A 16,164-nucleotide genomic window follows, 5' to 3' on the forward strand; every position below is an offset into this window, starting at 1 on the left:
CACCCAAGACGAGTTAGAGGGATGAAATTCCCCCGATAATAGCAAGATCAACTGCATTCAGGTATTTATAAGGGATGCAAGAAAAGCGATTAGAGTAATTCTATCGAGTGACAAAAGAGAATATGGAGGAAGAGCTACACTAAATTTGTTAGTTAAATGTATGAAGTCGGGCAGAAACGGGTATATTTCATAACATTGTCAAAAGTTCGTTGAGCACCCATCTATGAATTTGACCTTGGCAAAGAATTTGCGATAACTGAATTGATATCCATCTTCCCCTGTCGCTCTTCTGCCGGTTTACTACGCGTGTCCTGCCTATAAGCCTAGGGATCTCATTATGGCATAACCGACCGTGACAATCACGAACGTAGCCAAGATCGACGCGGGGATACCGTTCTTGAGGAAATCCGAGGCGCCGATGAATCGCTGGCCGAGTTTGTTCTCTTGTGTGATGCTATCCAGTTCAAGTAATACTTATCAGCTTGAGTTATTGGTGTGACCAGGGACATCATCTTGCAAAGGGAATAGGCAGATGGAAAAACCACTCACGCTGTCATATTAGGAAATCCAGATACAGGTAGACCCATACCCGCCGAGCAGATCAGTGCAGTCGCCTAAACACCACACCACATCTGTCAGCTGAATGCCGTGTGGTGTGTGTACTGGTGAAATTGCTCAACTCACCATGATCAGTAATCTAGGATGAGGTTCATCCAAGGAATCGCCAATTCTCGTGGCGATAGGGACGAGAAGGACAGCAGCGATAGTGTGCGAGATGCTACAATTACAGTCTCAGTTAGTTCCTACCTACGATCTCCGCTCAAGATATTGCCGTAGATGCCATCCCAACTCACAAAGTAGCAATGACCAAAGCCAAGACTGAGAAAACGATTAAGATCGAGTACAATCCCAAACCTTGCACCATCCTCTCCAGAACTTCATCCAAAACATCGAGTAAGCCAGAAGACAAGGTGGCTTTTCCGAGTGCCATACCGCCCATAGCTAGGAAAACGATGGACCAATGGAAAGAATGGAAATCTTCCTATTATCACGGAACCAAGGAGAATCAGGACCCCGTTAGCATCATATCTATCGTGTGGATTGGGACGAGAAACGAGAACCCACCTTCGACAAGATGCCAGTACCGAAGAAAGCCAACAACGGTATAATCGCAATTATACCCATATCGCCCACAATACCCTCCATTGATTTTTCCACACACCAGAGGGCGATTGTGATTCCACTGATGATCAGGACATACCAATGGGTAGTCGTGAGCGTATCGGTGTTCTTTCTCATTTTGGGTATGCTGAGATCGTTCTCCCATTTGTAGTTGATATGCAAGAACGCCCATATACTGACAACCGATAAGGATGCTACAGGTAAGGAGATTGCGAACCATTGAGGCCATGATAATGGAGGGTCCATCGATCCCAAGGAGATCAAATTCTGAGGTGATGAGATTGGTGAGGCTTGTCCTCCGATATTGGAAGCTAACGCGATAGCGATCTGAAGGATATTTAGCTGGATAAGACTAAGCGAGGAACAGGCTCACTCACGATTAAGCATTTTGAGAACATAGACTTGGGGTGCAATTCGTCCGTAATAGGCTAGAGGAATTCCGCATATCAGCTGATCTGTTCTTGATCGTGGTAAAAAAAAAACTCACCTTGATCAAAGCATAACAAAGTGTAGGCGCAGCAACATTACTAATCCACATACTGGCGAAAGTAGCAACAAACATAAGAACCAGTAAGACCACACTTGGCTTGGTACCGGCAGCGTTCAATATTCGAGAAGCAGTCATGACGTCTAATCGGGTCTTCGAAAGCACGGCGGCGATAGTGAAACCACCGATCAAGAGCATAATGGTGGGCGAAAACATCTGAGAGAAGATGTACCTGGAAACGTATGTTTAGCCGACGTCCGACGTTGGGTCTACTGCAACGAGTGAAACTTACTTTGTACCGTCCGCCGCTGATAGACGAGTTTCTCCATCTGCTGATCTGAGTACACGCAGAAACACCACGAGCAGCGGTACAGCAAGGGATGTTACGAATAACGGGATTGCCTATTCAAGCGTCAACGTCAGCTGACATTGGGATATTCTGAAACTAGCTCACCTCAGTAGCCCAAAGGATCGTACAGAATACCAACATCGCCAAACAATTGCTCTCTTCTACTCCCTCCATCGGGGAGATATGCACTATAGCCAGTAAGATCGCAAATGCAATAGTAAGTATGACCACCCTCGAGGTCAACCACTGAGGCTTTCTAAATCGTCCCAGGGGGGTTTTGAATGAACCTTTGGAGGTATCGAACGAAGAAGGCAACTCTTCGGGTGTGACGGACCTAAAGATTCCAGTAGTCTTGTTATGCCCTGACACCATCTGTGACCAGACTGTCTCTCTATCCACCACGACCTTCTCTCTTAATTGGGATCGAAGCTGTTCTTTCGCCAAGTCTTCGTCGCCTGCAGCAGCAACCCGTCTATATAGAAACAAGATCTTCGCTAATAGCTGATCTAGCTCCTCTTTGGCTTCGTTCGTCCATGGCGAGTTTGATGATACTTCATCGGCTATGTATTGCTTTTTCATCTTGTTGTTCGTGTTTTTGTCGTATTTCTTCAAGATCTTCTCGAAAGCAGTCATGTTCAGATCGACATATTGTTTCAATGCGTAAGCTTCCAACCACACTGAACTAATTCGTTTCTTGAATCCAATTCTGAGAACGGTTCCATAATCGTTGTTGGCTGTCCAGATGAACACAGGTCTTCTAGCATTGGGACCAGCAAACCCATGATCGCGTCCATCGCCTTCTCCTTCTTCCTCATCGTGAGGAACTCTGGGTAACGCCCAATCCGGTACATTGGCAGGATCCATCTGAACCAGACCGAGTGAGTGAAATCTCCTTCTTGGCCAAGAGAAATCACCTTCATGAGAAGAGACGGAAGAGAACGAGGTTCGTCTATCTTGGGTTGACGCAGCGAGTGCTACATCATCGGTAGAAGATTCCAAATCAGAGGAATGTCGAGGTTTTCTTGGCAATGGGACTTTTCCAGGATTGGGCGAGATTGCGGGTGTTGATTCGTCAAAGTAGCTGCTAGTCACTGAGTCGCCCATGCCTGGTCTCGCTGATCCCCTATTTGAGCTTCTCTCCCGCGGTCTTATGGACGCTTCAAGCAAGTCCGCTTCGTCAGGGTTGTTCATGACGCTTCTTCGTCTACCGAATCTTCTTAACCCTCCTCCAAATCTGCCTACAATGGATTGTCTGGTCCGAGTAGGGGATCTAGTGATAGTTTGGGACATGGATGGACTCATCAAATGATCGGTCTCTCTGTTCCCTTCATTTCCTCCATCTTCGTCCTCCTCGTCAACCTCTTTGATGGTATCATCTTGTCCCAAATCCCTCTCCTCCAGCCCTGAGATCTCCTCTTCTAAGAGTTCAAATGAACGATAAACTTCTTCCAACTTTGTGTGATAGAACTCAGTCACCTTGTTTCTCTCTTTGTCTAACGCCTTTTTGAAATCTTCGGGGCTGGCATATTTGTCCTTCTTACGACGGTGTATAGGGAGGATAGATGACGTTTCGCTGTCTTGTGCGGTGGAGTGGTAGGTGGGGTCAAGTGGGTTGGAGGGGAAAAGTTTCTTCAACGCATCGTAGCTGAGGTAGAGGGTTAGTGTCAGCGACATCAAATCGCAAATTGAAGTGAAGGCGGCCTTATGACTCACTCCACGTAATAGTCCCACCACTCAATATTACTATTCAGCTCCAGAAGAGTACTACATACCAGATCATCAGTGATGTGCAAACGACATTTGACAAAGGATGAGGAAGAGGACATACCCAAACTTCATCTTATCTCCCTTCTTTGGTGATCGGCTGGCTGTCCTCCAGGTCCAGCGTGCGTTATCAGATGAGGGATCCGCACCTAGCGGTTGTAGACCTATTAATTCTTCTTCTTCCTCTACTAAGCCAAGACGCTCGTCTAATCTGATGGATCTACCCGTGAGTTTTCGTATGAGCTGTTGAAGGATGTTTACAGATGGATGGAAGGATGGTGAGATATGTTGAGGTGACACGTTTGATAGATGTGATCAATTTGAAAAAACGGTGCGTTATATGATTCGCCTATCACCGAATGTAGATATAGGCATCGAAAAGAAAACCTCGCTGTATATGTTGTGCAACGAGGAGGGAAGGTGTCAGATGCTCATGTACCGAGTAAAGCGTCGTGATCGTTGTGATCAGGTTATGTGAGACTGAGATGAGTCTGGACTAAAGTATAAAGTAGAATATGGAAAGTGAAAAGTGAATTATACCATGTATGGTGGTGGAGTGGGAATAAGGTGGAGTATATATATATATATATATGGGTTAACCCGCGTTGACCAGCCAATTGAGGAGTGGTGAGTGAACACATAGAGCCAAGCCATCAAATCTTTTTACACTTCTCTTCAACCTTACATGCAACATCACAAGCACACAGCTGCACATCATACCAGAACTATCCTCGTCACCGGTATTACTAAATATGCTATCAAATTCAACGATGAAGTGCATGTGACATACCGAGGGAAAAGGCCAAGCCAATCCCTTCGTCCTCTTCTGCTTGTCTCATTGAGCTAGCTTGACGATATAACGAATGCCTAAGATATCTACTGTCAAACGAAGGCCCTCCATTCAAGAGACCTGAGAGATCTCGCTCCATCCAATCGCGAACAATCATGATAACCCATATGCCTTCCTTTCACTTATATCCCCTAAGTGGTCATCGCCTGTTGCTCGTCGGATCACTCAGTGTTCATCATCATAGTCTGATCCTTTGATCCCGTACTGCTAATTGGCGAAAACGACTTAAACCGGAGCTATCACACGATCTAGGTGCATGGGTCAAAGTAAATATGACCAGCCTATAAAGAAGAATGCAAAATGGTAGATCGCACCGAACTGACTGGCGATTCCTCGTCTAACACATTTTGCAAATCAGCTGGTGAAATATCCAATTCAGTCACCCACCAGAGCCAACCCAGCTTTCTACGATTACGCACAATGAAGCAACTCCATTCTCTTTTCTACTGTAAGTACTGCCATACGCTCAAATCGACGAGGGACTCTCACTGAAATCTCTGTCATTTCCGAAGTCTTCTCCTTACTCTTGACTACCAATCTACTGGTGACAGCCATACCGGGCTCGCTCATAGCTCGAGAGGAGGTAACCGAAGCCCCTTTCTTCAGTGCGGAGGGACCGGTTCTGCTGGATGTGTTTCAAGGTATGTACCTACACCAGATCAGCTAGTCATGTGCTCACGTCTCATGATTTCAGGTGACGGGCATTCATCATGGTTTCATTCCGTCGTGGTAGCCTTGCTTCACTCTCGACTAGAAACTCTCGAGCGGTGTTGGACAGTGACTGGAGAACCGGGTGATAAAGTGTCCGAAGCAGAATTTCATCTCTATACCACAGAGGGCGAGAAGACAGATTTCACGATGAAATTCAAAGATGTGTTTGATGGGAAGGGCAAGGCGGATGTATATGATATCAAGAAAGCATGGTATGTCCAGCTCTCCCAGACTGTCCAATGAAAATGAGGAGATGAGGCTGATTGATTAGTATTGTCATCAGGTGGATTGCGGGACTTCAGCTCGCTGCCCTTCAATTGGAAGGTTATACAGGACTACGAAAAGATGGTTTTACTTGGTCAGAACCCGATAAAGCCTTTAAGATACTTACGAATGAGGATACCGAGATATACAATCCCCGGGGCGCAAATAAGGAGAAGGAACTCTGTGAGTCATCTCAGTTTCCTGGAGACTTCTGAGACATTGATCCTCTGTCTCGACAGGGGCTCTGATGACCCAGTCTGGCAACACACCGATTGTATTTTCCATCAAATTTGAGGACGGATCGTTTTACTGGTATGCGGCTCTCTCGGCTACCGTCAATGAGAAACGTGAGGGAGAGGAAGATTGGGAGAAGGGAGAGTGAGTCAAGGCTTGCCATCTGATCGGCGCACAGATGTCGTTGAGCTGTGAACATTTAATGTCCCGCCTTGACAGCTCGTATTGGGACGAGGTACTGACATCCCAATAGGTTAGAGATCTATGCCGGTAATCGACGTCAGACCGAGGTCCATCCCTTCGCTAAATGGGCCGATGAAATAGAAAGCGTGGTACACTGGAAACTTGACTGATGATCGCAGTGCAGCTGGTCAGAGATAATTTGTTGGAGTATGCATACATGCTGTTCTCTGAGATTGTATGAAGTGAAGTGATACACATTGTCTTGACATGGTGTATAAATGCTCAGATGTCACAAGATGAAAGATCAAATATCAAAGGAGTAGCGTCAACGTGGCAGGCTTCAAGCTCCCTTTGTTCAGTTTTCCCTCCCGGGTGATTGCTTAATCCTTTCTTTCGATATCAAGATTGAGCGTCAATCACAAGGGGGGATTTACGGATATCAAAATGAATAACAGTTCCACTTCTCTCCATCGTCCTTCTGCAAGGATACAAATACTTTTCTTGCCATGACAATTGCTTATCAGATTTCCCCTAATTTCAGTCCGTTCAATATATTGTTGCTTTTGCCGTATCAAACATTCAATATACATAAGATGCTTCACTTCCGACCGATTCTGTGCGGTACGTTGTCTTCCCTACCTGATCCATACGGTATTATCTCACAGATTCCCCCACAGCTCTCTTTCTGCTGTTTATCAGCAGCAAACCCGTTGTTTCATCTGTCTCCAATGCTTCATCCCACCTGAACGCAAGAGCCGACGTGGCGGCCGCCCCTCTGACGGGCATCGGGGGACCAGTCCCAGCCGATGTGAAGCAAAGCGGTATGTCTCCCTCCAAGATCGAAAAATCATCAAAGAGATTATGCTGACCCAGCAATCAGGGAACTGGTATTCGTCATGGTTCTGTTCCGTTGCTGTGGCTATGGCCAACTCGCGACCTCGAGACCTCATTAAGTCATGGACAGATACTGGTGTGGGTAAAGGCGAGATTGGGAAGGATACCGATAGCGCAGATTTCTATATCTGATCACCCACGATGGGGTAATGAGAAGTATCAATATACAGTGGAAGAACGTAAAAGAGATTGGGAGAGCCGATTTTGATAGGGAGAACCCCAAATGGTCTGTGCGATCTACAATACCTGACCCTGGGTCAAGAGCGAAACCACAGCTGACAGTGATACACTTGCAGGTGGATAGCCGGGCTGCAGCACGCTGCGCTGCTCGTGAAAGGATGGAAAGGTTTGACAGGTGATGGTGTGATGGACAAAGGAAATCCTGCAGACGCTCTGAAGATGCTTACGAACAAAGACGGAGAGGTATTTGAATATCAAGCTACTAAGGACGACGACAATCTCCGTGAGTGGACTGCGTCTCTTTCCAATCGGTAGACTCTCTTCCTCTCCAAAAATGGATAGTGATTGAACTTGAGCATATTTTACTGATATGTATGGTATATCCATACAGGCACCATCCTCGAGACCGCCAAACGTCAGCCCGTCGTTTACTCGTATCTCGATGCGAACGATGATGAAGTTTGGCTAGCCGTCCTTGAATGTAAAGACGACAAGTGAGTTTCGGATCTCTGCTTCCGTCGATGAGACAGAACATCGTTAATGTTACCTCTTCCTGTGTTTCCTTGTACGATCAGAGTCAGATACTACTCATACGAAAAGACCGAGGAAGTCCCTTTTGCCGATTTTACCAAGACTGTGCAGAAAGTGGTTCACTGGAAGGTTTGATAAGCTAAAGTCTACGGTTCTTTTCCTGATCAGAACAGTCTAATTTGATTGATGACTTCGGACTCGATCCATGATAGTGTACATACAATGGCAGCGGAGTGTTTGAATTCGAAATCGATATTGGTAATTATCCGTATTGTATTTATGTCAGATGTATGTGAGTGAAAACATGAGATGGAAGCAGATCAAAAGAAGTGTCCAAATTCGGCTTCAATAACTCTAAATACTGTACATATGTTGGCGTTGTCAAACGAGTAACGTCCTTGCTGCGACTGATCTCCGCATTGGTTGACTGTACAAATCCTTTCATCGATCATACCGTGACGTCCTTTGATCGACGGGTCTGATTGCATCGAACAAAAGTTGCAAAAGAGTGACGGATCGCTTGTGTGTGAATTTCTCTCCCCTCTACAAGACAGAGGTGGTATAAATATGCATCAACTATATCTCACTTAAGATATACCTGCTGCGTATAAATCCATATACATAGTCTGCACAGAAGTCGAGAACAATGAGGTTTAATAACCTGAATATGAGTTTGCTCCACGATCCATAAATCGTCCCTAGTTGACCACCGTGGCATTTATCCCACTATTCTGTAGCCTTCACCCTGATTTGTCTAAGTACGATTGGCTGTTTAGCCACAACCTTTCCTGTAAGACACGAAGGGACAACCACCATCGAACGACGGGATGCACCCAGAGCCCCTCTTACAGGGAGTGAGGGACCTGTCCCAGACGACATACTCAATCGTGAGTATTCGTACTACTCCCAGATGAATTGTTTCGCACAACCGCAATTCTCGTGCTTGCTAATACAGAGCCCTGCTTAGAGGAAACAAACAAAGGATGGCATCCTGAATGGGTCTCATCCGTCGGTGCGGCATTAGCCAATTCTCGTCCCGAAAAGCTGGCAAAGTGCTGGGAAGGAGCCTTTCAAGAGGGCGATAAGTTGAATGAACCCTTATCATCTGTAAATATCCACTTGTTCGATCAGAATGGCGAGGGAAAGTCGTTTGACGTGACTTGGCAAGAGGTCAGAGATAAGGGCGAGGCGGGATATAAGGATAAGGCAGGGAAGTCCAAGTGGTAAGTTGCATGCACCAGCCGCAGTAATGCATCTTGGTGGTGTATTTAACTATCTATATACGGTTGAGCTGACGTGAGATTGATATGGTATTACTATGTGTTATGTGTGATAGGTGGTTCGCAGCGATTCAACATGCTGGCATGAAGATGCGTGGTTATAAAGGTCTAGATGAGGATAAGATTTCAGAGGGTAATCCATTGGACGCATTCAAATTTATCACTGGCGATGATGCCGTTGAATATGATCCAAAGGGGAACTGGGATGATCTGTGTGAGTGGTATAGTGGAGATATAGATCACGGTCTACCTTGTGTGTACTGTATAACGAGTGAAGTCGCTGATCACCGATCTCATAGGGACTCTATTCACATCGGCTAAACACACGCCCATCGTATATTCAACAGTAAAACAAGACGGCACGGTCCGATGGTTCGCTGGGATTGAGGCTGTGGATCATGAAAATCGCGACAAGAGAAAGTGAGTGAGACAGTAGAAGGTTCGTCATTCCTATGAGTGTGCTGATGACTTCCTGCACCATAGGATCAAGTATCATGATTCCTATTGGGGTCACGAGCTTCAAGAAGACTGGTCGAAATTGAGGGAGAGTATCGTTAAGGTTGTGCATTGGGAATCTGATTAAAGTACTCTGTTGAAATGTGTGACATATAGTAACACATGACTACTAGCACAGACAGATTTGTACCCATGCATCAGTTGAGCCTTCAAAAGGACGTACAAGGCGTGTGCTAAACGGCGAACATTTGCGCCACTCGATGTTAGCTTTCGCCACTCGATGTTAGCTTTCGCCTCACGTTGTTCGCTTCTTTTCGGACAGATTCAGATTCATGTATATACATATTCAAAACACCATATTATGTGAAATTAAAGAAACTTGTAAAATATATACAAAAGATATCCAGCCCATATTCATCACTTCTCTTCTAATCGCACGTCACACTTCGATTCTATGAATCACTGTCTTCGAGCGGCATCTACTGCAGAAGTGTTCTGAGCACCAGCACCCTGTTTAGCGGCAGGGTGAGATTGTCCAGTGACGGCAGGGTGAGCGTTGTCAAAGAGGTCAAAAGCGTTGGATCTCCATTCTTTACCGCTGGCGGCCAAGTCGGAGGTGTGGAACATCCTCTTGGCGGCTGACTTCTCGTGGGAGTGAGCGAGGTCAGGGTTGAGTTGAGAGTCTCGGTCGGTGACGATCTTGAAGGTACCGGTCTTAGCATCGGCTTCTCTAGCCTTCTCCTCGGCGGTGGTCTTCTTTCGAGAGTAGAGATCCTTGAGAGCTTGGGTTCGGGTGGTCTCGTCGGATCGCTTAGCCTCGTCAACTCTGTTTCTGACTTCGACCAGTTGGTCGTCAAGGTGACCAAGAGCGGTTCTCATGGCAGTTTGGACAGCGGCAGTGATAGCCTTCTTGATAAGACCAGTGGCAATACCTTTAACAAACTTGTAAAGGAGATCGTGTTTACTGTCCCTGATGCTGAACTTCAAGGTATCGATCTCAACGTTGACGTGGTTGACCTTGAAGACAGAGTCACGTCTGTTCTCTACTGATTCCAACTCAACATCGATACCGATACCTTTACCAGCGATAACAACATCTGCGATACCGTGGTCGGAAAGCTTGGGCCATCCGGTCTTTCTTCGGAAAGCGAAGTTGACATCTCGGATGTCGGCTTGGATTTGACTAAGCGAGAGTCTGAATCGGTGGTGGTGCAAATCTGGAATCTGCTTGTTGATCTGGGGGTAGGGTGAGAATCTGCACAGGGAACCAAAGTTAGCTGACGGTTCGGTTGAGTCCGAGATAGTCGGCGGCATAAAGAGAGCAAAGGAGTGATCTCCACGCAAGAGGAGATGCTGCAAGTGATGCAGATGATCGGAGAGGTCAGAAAGAGCGAGAAAAAGATGATACAAACCTGAACGAGTTATCGGCCTGTACGTATACGATGTTAGGGAAGAGGTTAGGACCTGTAGGAGGAGCAAAAGAAGGTCAGCAATTGATCCCGAGGACGAGACTTGATGAAGGGTTGACCTGAGAGTAAGGTTTGAGAAAGGGCGGTGATCGCCACTCACCCGAAAGCACAAGGTTCTCAATGACCAAGTCAATGTTGTTGTCAGAGTACTCGGCTCTGGGAATGGGTACGTAGCCTAACAGAAGGTGAGATAACAGATCAGCGACTAGTCCGACTGAGGACGAAAAGATGTGTGGCAGACCGCCACCAGCCAAAACAAATGTGGCAGTGACGATCAGGCACGGTTATAGTACCAATGAATCTTGGTAGACTCTTATAGGGAAATGTACTCACCGATTTGTCTGATGAAAGTAGGGAGCACAACATTCCTGACATCGTTCCAGAGCTTCGGTTTAAAAGTAAAGGAACCTTCGGAATCGAAAAGTAGATCTTTGAACAGTCTCTTCAAGTCATCACCGAATCTTCTGTTCAAAGGATCATCGTTGAACGCAGTGAACCAAACTTGAATCTCATCGAAGAGTCTCTCCTGGTGACCCTTGTACTTGTCGGTGAAGAACGATTTCCCATCTTCCCTGAGTTGGACAGCTTCCTTGTCGGACTCATCCTCAAGGATGTATCCAGGTTCGAGGAGGACTCGGTGAACGTATTCGTTGAGTCTGGTGAAGTATCCTCTGAGGTGAGAATCGTTCTGGACGTCAGAGTAGATTTGGTCAAGGGCATCGGTGATACCGTCCATTGATCGGCCATTGGCGAATCGTTCCAAGAGAGTTCGGAACTTGAGGGTGGAGTCACCGATGGAGGGGTCGTCAGCGACGGCTTGGGCAGAGCCAACACCCTTGTTGGCGACGTGTTTGGCGTGGCCCTGGTAGTTCTCGAGGGTGTCGAGGAGCCATGAGATGGCTTCTTGGTAATCCTTGTGCTCTTGGCATTCAACGACGACCTGGTCATACGACAATATTAGCGATGATCCACGCTGAGGAAGGCGGGAATAATAAACTTACCTTCTTCAATCGGTAGATGAATTGGTCTCTTCGCTCTTGAGGGAGTTGTTCCTGGAAGAACTGCTTGGTATCTTGAAGAGCGTCGGCAGCTCGAGCTCGGTGCTCTTCGGGAATTCGATCTCTGAGTTGTTGGGCCTTAGATCGAGCGGTACCCTCAGCTTCAGCTCGGTCGGCATCGGTGTTTCGGTTGACGTTACCACCTTGGACATCGACGTCGTTTGGTGTCTTCTCGTTGGCTCGGCCGAGAACTTGATCCTTCTGTTCGGAGAGGGAAGCGTTGGGATCTCGGGAAGCGTTTAAGTCGGAAGCGTGTTCTCGGGCAGATCCCTTGGCATCGGCCTTGGCCTCTTCCTTTCGGGCTTGAGCCTCGTTCTTAGCTTGTTGAGCTTGGTCGTAGACTTGACCGGCTGGTCGAGCGTTGCCGTCGGTGTCAACGACCCTATGAGTCTATCAGCGAGAATCCCACCATGGATGCGAACTGGGTATACTCACTTGGCACTTCGAGGGTCATCCTTGGGGTTGTATCTCACTTCGGAACCATCTGGGCCCTTAACTTGAAGCTCGGGAGTATCGTTGGGTCCGAGTCTCTTGCCATCAGCACCGATCCACTCCTTGGATGGAGCTTCTTGGTCAACAGAGTCGAGTTGCTCTTGGTTGGGTCTGGCCTTGTCGGCAACCTTGGCGGCACCGGTGGCGAAGATATCTCTTCCGATGATTCCGAAATCGTTCAAGAGTTTTCGGGCTTCAGAGTTGGTGAGGAAAAGAGTGATGAGAACTCGGAGGTGGGCGGCGGCTAAAGAATATGCTCATCAGTACAAAGGTCATCACTACAGACTGAAGATGGGGACGACAAAACTCACCTTGGTTGGCATCAGCCTTGGCATCATCCTTGGAAACAGGCACGACACCGCTCTGCTTAGCTCTGGAAGCGTCACCAGAGTATGAGGCCCAGACTGCGTTTTGGAAGAGCTCATCGGCGTTCTTCTCAGCTACGATGGCTCGGGCAGTCTCAATGATATCTCTGAAATCTTCAATGAGTTCTCGTCCTTCAGGAGAGAGCTTCTGGGTCTCTACAGGGGAGTGGGAGACGGCGTAGGAAAGGGCTTTATCGATTTGGTGGTTATCAGGGAGTCGTCTGCAGAAGTACTATCAGTAAATACTCAATATCCAGTCAGGCGATAAAGACAAACTTACCCATCTCTGAACGCCTCAACAACACCCCAAAGCTTCAATTTCCTTTGAATATCAGCTTCAAGCTCAGCCCCCGATGCGGCGGTGGTGACGCCCATCTTGGAGGGGTTGGCCGTTATCTCGGTCTTGGTAGGTGCTACACTCATGATTTATGCTAGCTGGTGGCGCGAAAGGCAGAGTATTTTCGATCAGCTTTGGCTCTGGCTCGTTTCGATCGGAAATTTACCATACGTGCTAGTGATACTCACGGATACAGTTAAGAAAATAGTAGTGAAAAAGGGGAAATTTGCTTGAGATGCTCTTTGGTTGATTATAGTATGTTGAGCAATGTATAAGATATGAGGAGGAGAGAAACAATGTTGATGGACGAGGGCTGAACGGTTATGTATGTGAACGAACGAAGGATGGGATGGCGAAAGATGAGGAGGGAAAACGCCTTTCTATGACGTATGACATCATTGGTGAAAACTAAACAACCCAGTTCTGCTTTTTCTTGTCAGTTACTATCAGAGTTTAAACAATCAAGCGTCATAATTCGACTGAAACCCTGACTGTAAGCGTACATCCCATGTCCTTCTAGGCGATCATGCAGTAATAATCACCATGGTGTTTAGGTTATGTTATTGCCTAAGATCGCATTTTGCGCAACCCAAGGGGGAGGATGATCTATGACGTATGACGTATTCGATTCAGGGGAATGATTGACAATTCCAGTCAAAACCCACTCTCTGATTGTATTTCCCCTTTGGTGCGCAGTTCTGTGTGGTGGGAAGTGGATCTGCCACATCACTATGCACTTTGCACTGGGCACTGTGCATATGCCATAGGGGGGATTGATGGACCTCGCCGCAGATTCAAGTAATAAACTAAGGACCGATGATGAGCTCATCTGCCAGTTCCAGCCACCTCGCTCACGTCTCATCGGAATCTACTATGCTATTGTTACCCTGAACAACTCATGATTTGATCGATCAATCGTCTCGTAGACAAATCGCGAAACAGTGCCGTCATAGACACGCACATGTCTCGTGGTACCTTGTCTTGTCAATAACACCAGCTTGATGGTATGATGGGACTGCTGGTACGTTGATCGAGGCGGAGCCACCTGTGCGTTGATGGGAGGTGGGTTTGATTAAATAGTCACTTGGTTAAATTGTTTGTGTTGGGATTATGATTGATGTGCTCGGGTCGCTCAACATGAAGGTGCAATAGTGACGACAGATCCATCAGATGAATTGCCTACGACCTGTATGTACATCCACAACAAATGTCTTTCGAAAGTCGATGACGAATCAACACGTCTTCATCATGGCGGAATTACGCACCGAGGCCGGAGAATGTCCATGCTGTCTGGAGAAACCAGGTTCACGTTCGAACCGCCAACTCGATCCACTCGCTCTATGCTGTTCTCCATATCATCTAACCTGAACTTTGTATGGAGGGGAGAACACCATAGGCCCTCTCCTCGCGAATCCTGTGGGTATCATCATTGCTTATTACTGTGTTCTCCCCAGATACATGTCGTTGACGGTGTCCAAACATGGCACATAGCACCTTTGGCCCTTATCATCTTCCAGTGCATCCACACACTTCGAGATGTCTAGGAGGAGAGTGCACGGTGTTCTGTCAGATTGAGCTGAATGGGTAATCAGCTTGGGTGATCTGTTCAGGATCTACGCTGACATGTCTGTGCATGAAACGAGGGTGACAATGCAAAAATGCCCCCAAAGATGGTGAATACGTTCATCTCTGGGTTATCATGTAAGAACAGTTCGCATTGGTGCACGCTGAGATAATGATCTCTTTCAAATCCATCTCGCAAACCATGTGCAAAGTCTATATGTGCGCAATGTATCTGACAATCCCGAACAACTATCCAATGTGCTATCCCATCTATTCTAAGCGATCTTCGTATCTAAGAGATTTACATGAAATCGTCATCATCGAGAACATCATCGTAAGCTTCCGTGTCAATCTTGGCTGCGACCTTGGCAGCACCCAGTTTGGGTTTGGTAGATGCCTAAGTGGATTGGTTCATGTCAGCAACGCACTCTTAACGACTGATGATAATAGAAAGCGTGACGATTCGTATGCTCGAAGATAACGATCATCATGAGATAGCAGAGCATTCACCTTCTTCTTTCCGCTAGCTTTGTCCCTCTCCTCCTGTTGCTTAGTATTACCCAGCACACTCAGCGCAGACGAGACCTTCCTAGTTTGCACGGCGGTCAATGCCTCGCACATGTTCTTAGACAACTCTTCAACGAGAGTAGCGTAGAGTGGTGAGGATTCATGCTGTTTGATCAAGGCCGAGAAGATATCTTTGGAAAGTTCGGTGAAGTCGTTCTTGGTTGTGGGTTTGGATTTGAGGATTGTCTGAAGGGTTTTAGCGGGAGCTAACACATACCGCATGGAGCGTCAGTACCGCTTGCCTTGATATGCAATCAGAGCGAAGGAAGTGAGCACTCACTTTCATCAAGGGAAGAAGCACCCAACAAATCAGCAGCGACGGCCAAATCAGCCTCCTGTTCCCTCTCCCTGGCGAGACGTCGTCTATCTTGCTCCGTCATCGTCTCTATCAGATCATCTTCCCCAGTATCACCTCGTTCTTTCTGCGGAGCGAGAGGATTATAACCGCTTCATCAGCTACTGACCCTCAAGATACGGTGTTGCGAGTATCGTAAACACAACTTACAGCTTCAGCGGCCAACCTTTCCTTCTCCGCTAGTTTCTGCTTCAACGACATCTTCTTCTTGGCAGGAGCTACGGGCGCGGCGCTAGCTTTCGGCTTCTCATCTTCAGAAACATCCCAATCATCCTGCAATACCCCATCACGTCAGATCTACAATTCTTTGAAGTGAAGGGGTATCGGCCGATGACTCACTTGCTCGTCCTCTTCATCCTCACCTTGCCATTTACCTCTGGCTGGGGCCTTGGGGGCGAGAGCGGCGGGAGCGGGGGTGGAAGAGCCAGAGTTGACGGGTTCGTCATCGATATCTACGAGGAACATACATGAGATTAGTATGGAGGGATGATCCAGTGATGGCTTCGAGCTTACCCCAATCGTCCGACATGATGTGTTAATCTAATTTATGTGATTGTTGTGTATAGGTGAAGCTTGGTTTGTTTCGCAAACAG

At 47.1% G+C, this 16,164-nt stretch overlaps 5 protein-coding genes across 5 annotated transcripts; 2 read left to right on the forward strand and 3 right to left on the reverse strand.

The window, feature by feature from the left end:
• Positions 1-315: 315 nt before the first annotated feature.
• Positions 316-3,857, reverse strand: I302_107688 (uncharacterized protein; the record flags this gene model as incomplete). Its single annotated transcript, XM_019193183.1, has 11 exons — positions 316-454; positions 550-614; positions 685-778; positions 855-1,042; positions 1,126-1,509; positions 1,560-1,610; positions 1,670-1,901; positions 1,962-2,071; positions 2,124-3,663; positions 3,732-3,782; positions 3,847-3,857. 11 exons carry the CDS (start codon positions 3,855-3,857, stop codon positions 316-318), a joined length of 2,865 nt encoding a protein of 954 aa, XP_019044660.1.
• Positions 3,858-5,301: 1,444 nt separating this feature from the next.
• Positions 5,302-6,194, forward strand: I302_107689 (uncharacterized protein; the record flags this gene model as incomplete). Its single annotated transcript, XM_019193182.1, has 4 exons — positions 5,302-5,555; positions 5,627-5,790; positions 5,847-5,985; positions 6,095-6,194. 4 exons carry the CDS (start codon positions 5,302-5,304, stop codon positions 6,192-6,194), a joined length of 657 nt encoding a protein of 218 aa, XP_019044659.1.
• Positions 6,195-6,617: 423 nt separating this feature from the next.
• Positions 6,618-9,492, forward strand: I302_107690 (uncharacterized protein; the record flags this gene model as incomplete). The annotated part of the gene is made up of 11 exons (XM_019193181.1): positions 6,618-6,645; positions 6,702-6,845; positions 6,905-6,996; positions 7,089-7,144; positions 7,215-7,381; positions 7,490-7,592; positions 8,467-8,516; positions 8,597-8,852; positions 8,966-9,123; positions 9,209-9,329; positions 9,393-9,492. 11 exons carry the CDS (start codon positions 6,618-6,620, stop codon positions 9,490-9,492), a joined length of 1,275 nt encoding a protein of 424 aa, XP_019044658.1.
• Positions 9,493-9,824: 332 nt separating this feature from the next.
• I302_107691 (uncharacterized protein) lies at positions 9,825-13,172 on the reverse strand (the record flags this gene model as incomplete). The annotated part of the gene is made up of 8 exons (XM_019193180.1): positions 9,825-10,620; positions 10,778-10,829; positions 10,935-11,009; positions 11,168-11,774; positions 11,836-12,274; positions 12,328-12,628; positions 12,696-12,970; positions 13,030-13,172. 8 exons carry the CDS (start codon positions 13,170-13,172, stop codon positions 9,825-9,827), a joined length of 2,688 nt encoding a protein of 895 aa, XP_019044657.1.
• A 1,778-nt stretch (positions 13,173-14,950) lies between these two features.
• I302_107692 (uncharacterized protein) lies at positions 14,951-16,100 on the reverse strand (the record flags this gene model as incomplete). The annotated part of the gene is made up of 6 exons (XM_019193179.1): positions 14,951-15,046; positions 15,160-15,422; positions 15,497-15,638; positions 15,722-15,844; positions 15,911-16,023; positions 16,085-16,100. 6 exons carry the CDS (start codon positions 16,098-16,100, stop codon positions 14,951-14,953), a joined length of 753 nt encoding a protein of 250 aa, XP_019044656.1.
• Positions 16,101-16,164: the final 64 nt, after the last annotated feature.

Source organism: Kwoniella bestiolae, chromosome 6 (genome assembly GCF_000512585.2).
Source record: "Kwoniella bestiolae CBS 10118 chromosome 6, complete sequence".
In the NCBI taxonomy this organism is placed as follows: domain Eukaryota; kingdom Fungi; phylum Basidiomycota; class Tremellomycetes; order Tremellales; family Cryptococcaceae; genus Kwoniella; species Kwoniella bestiolae.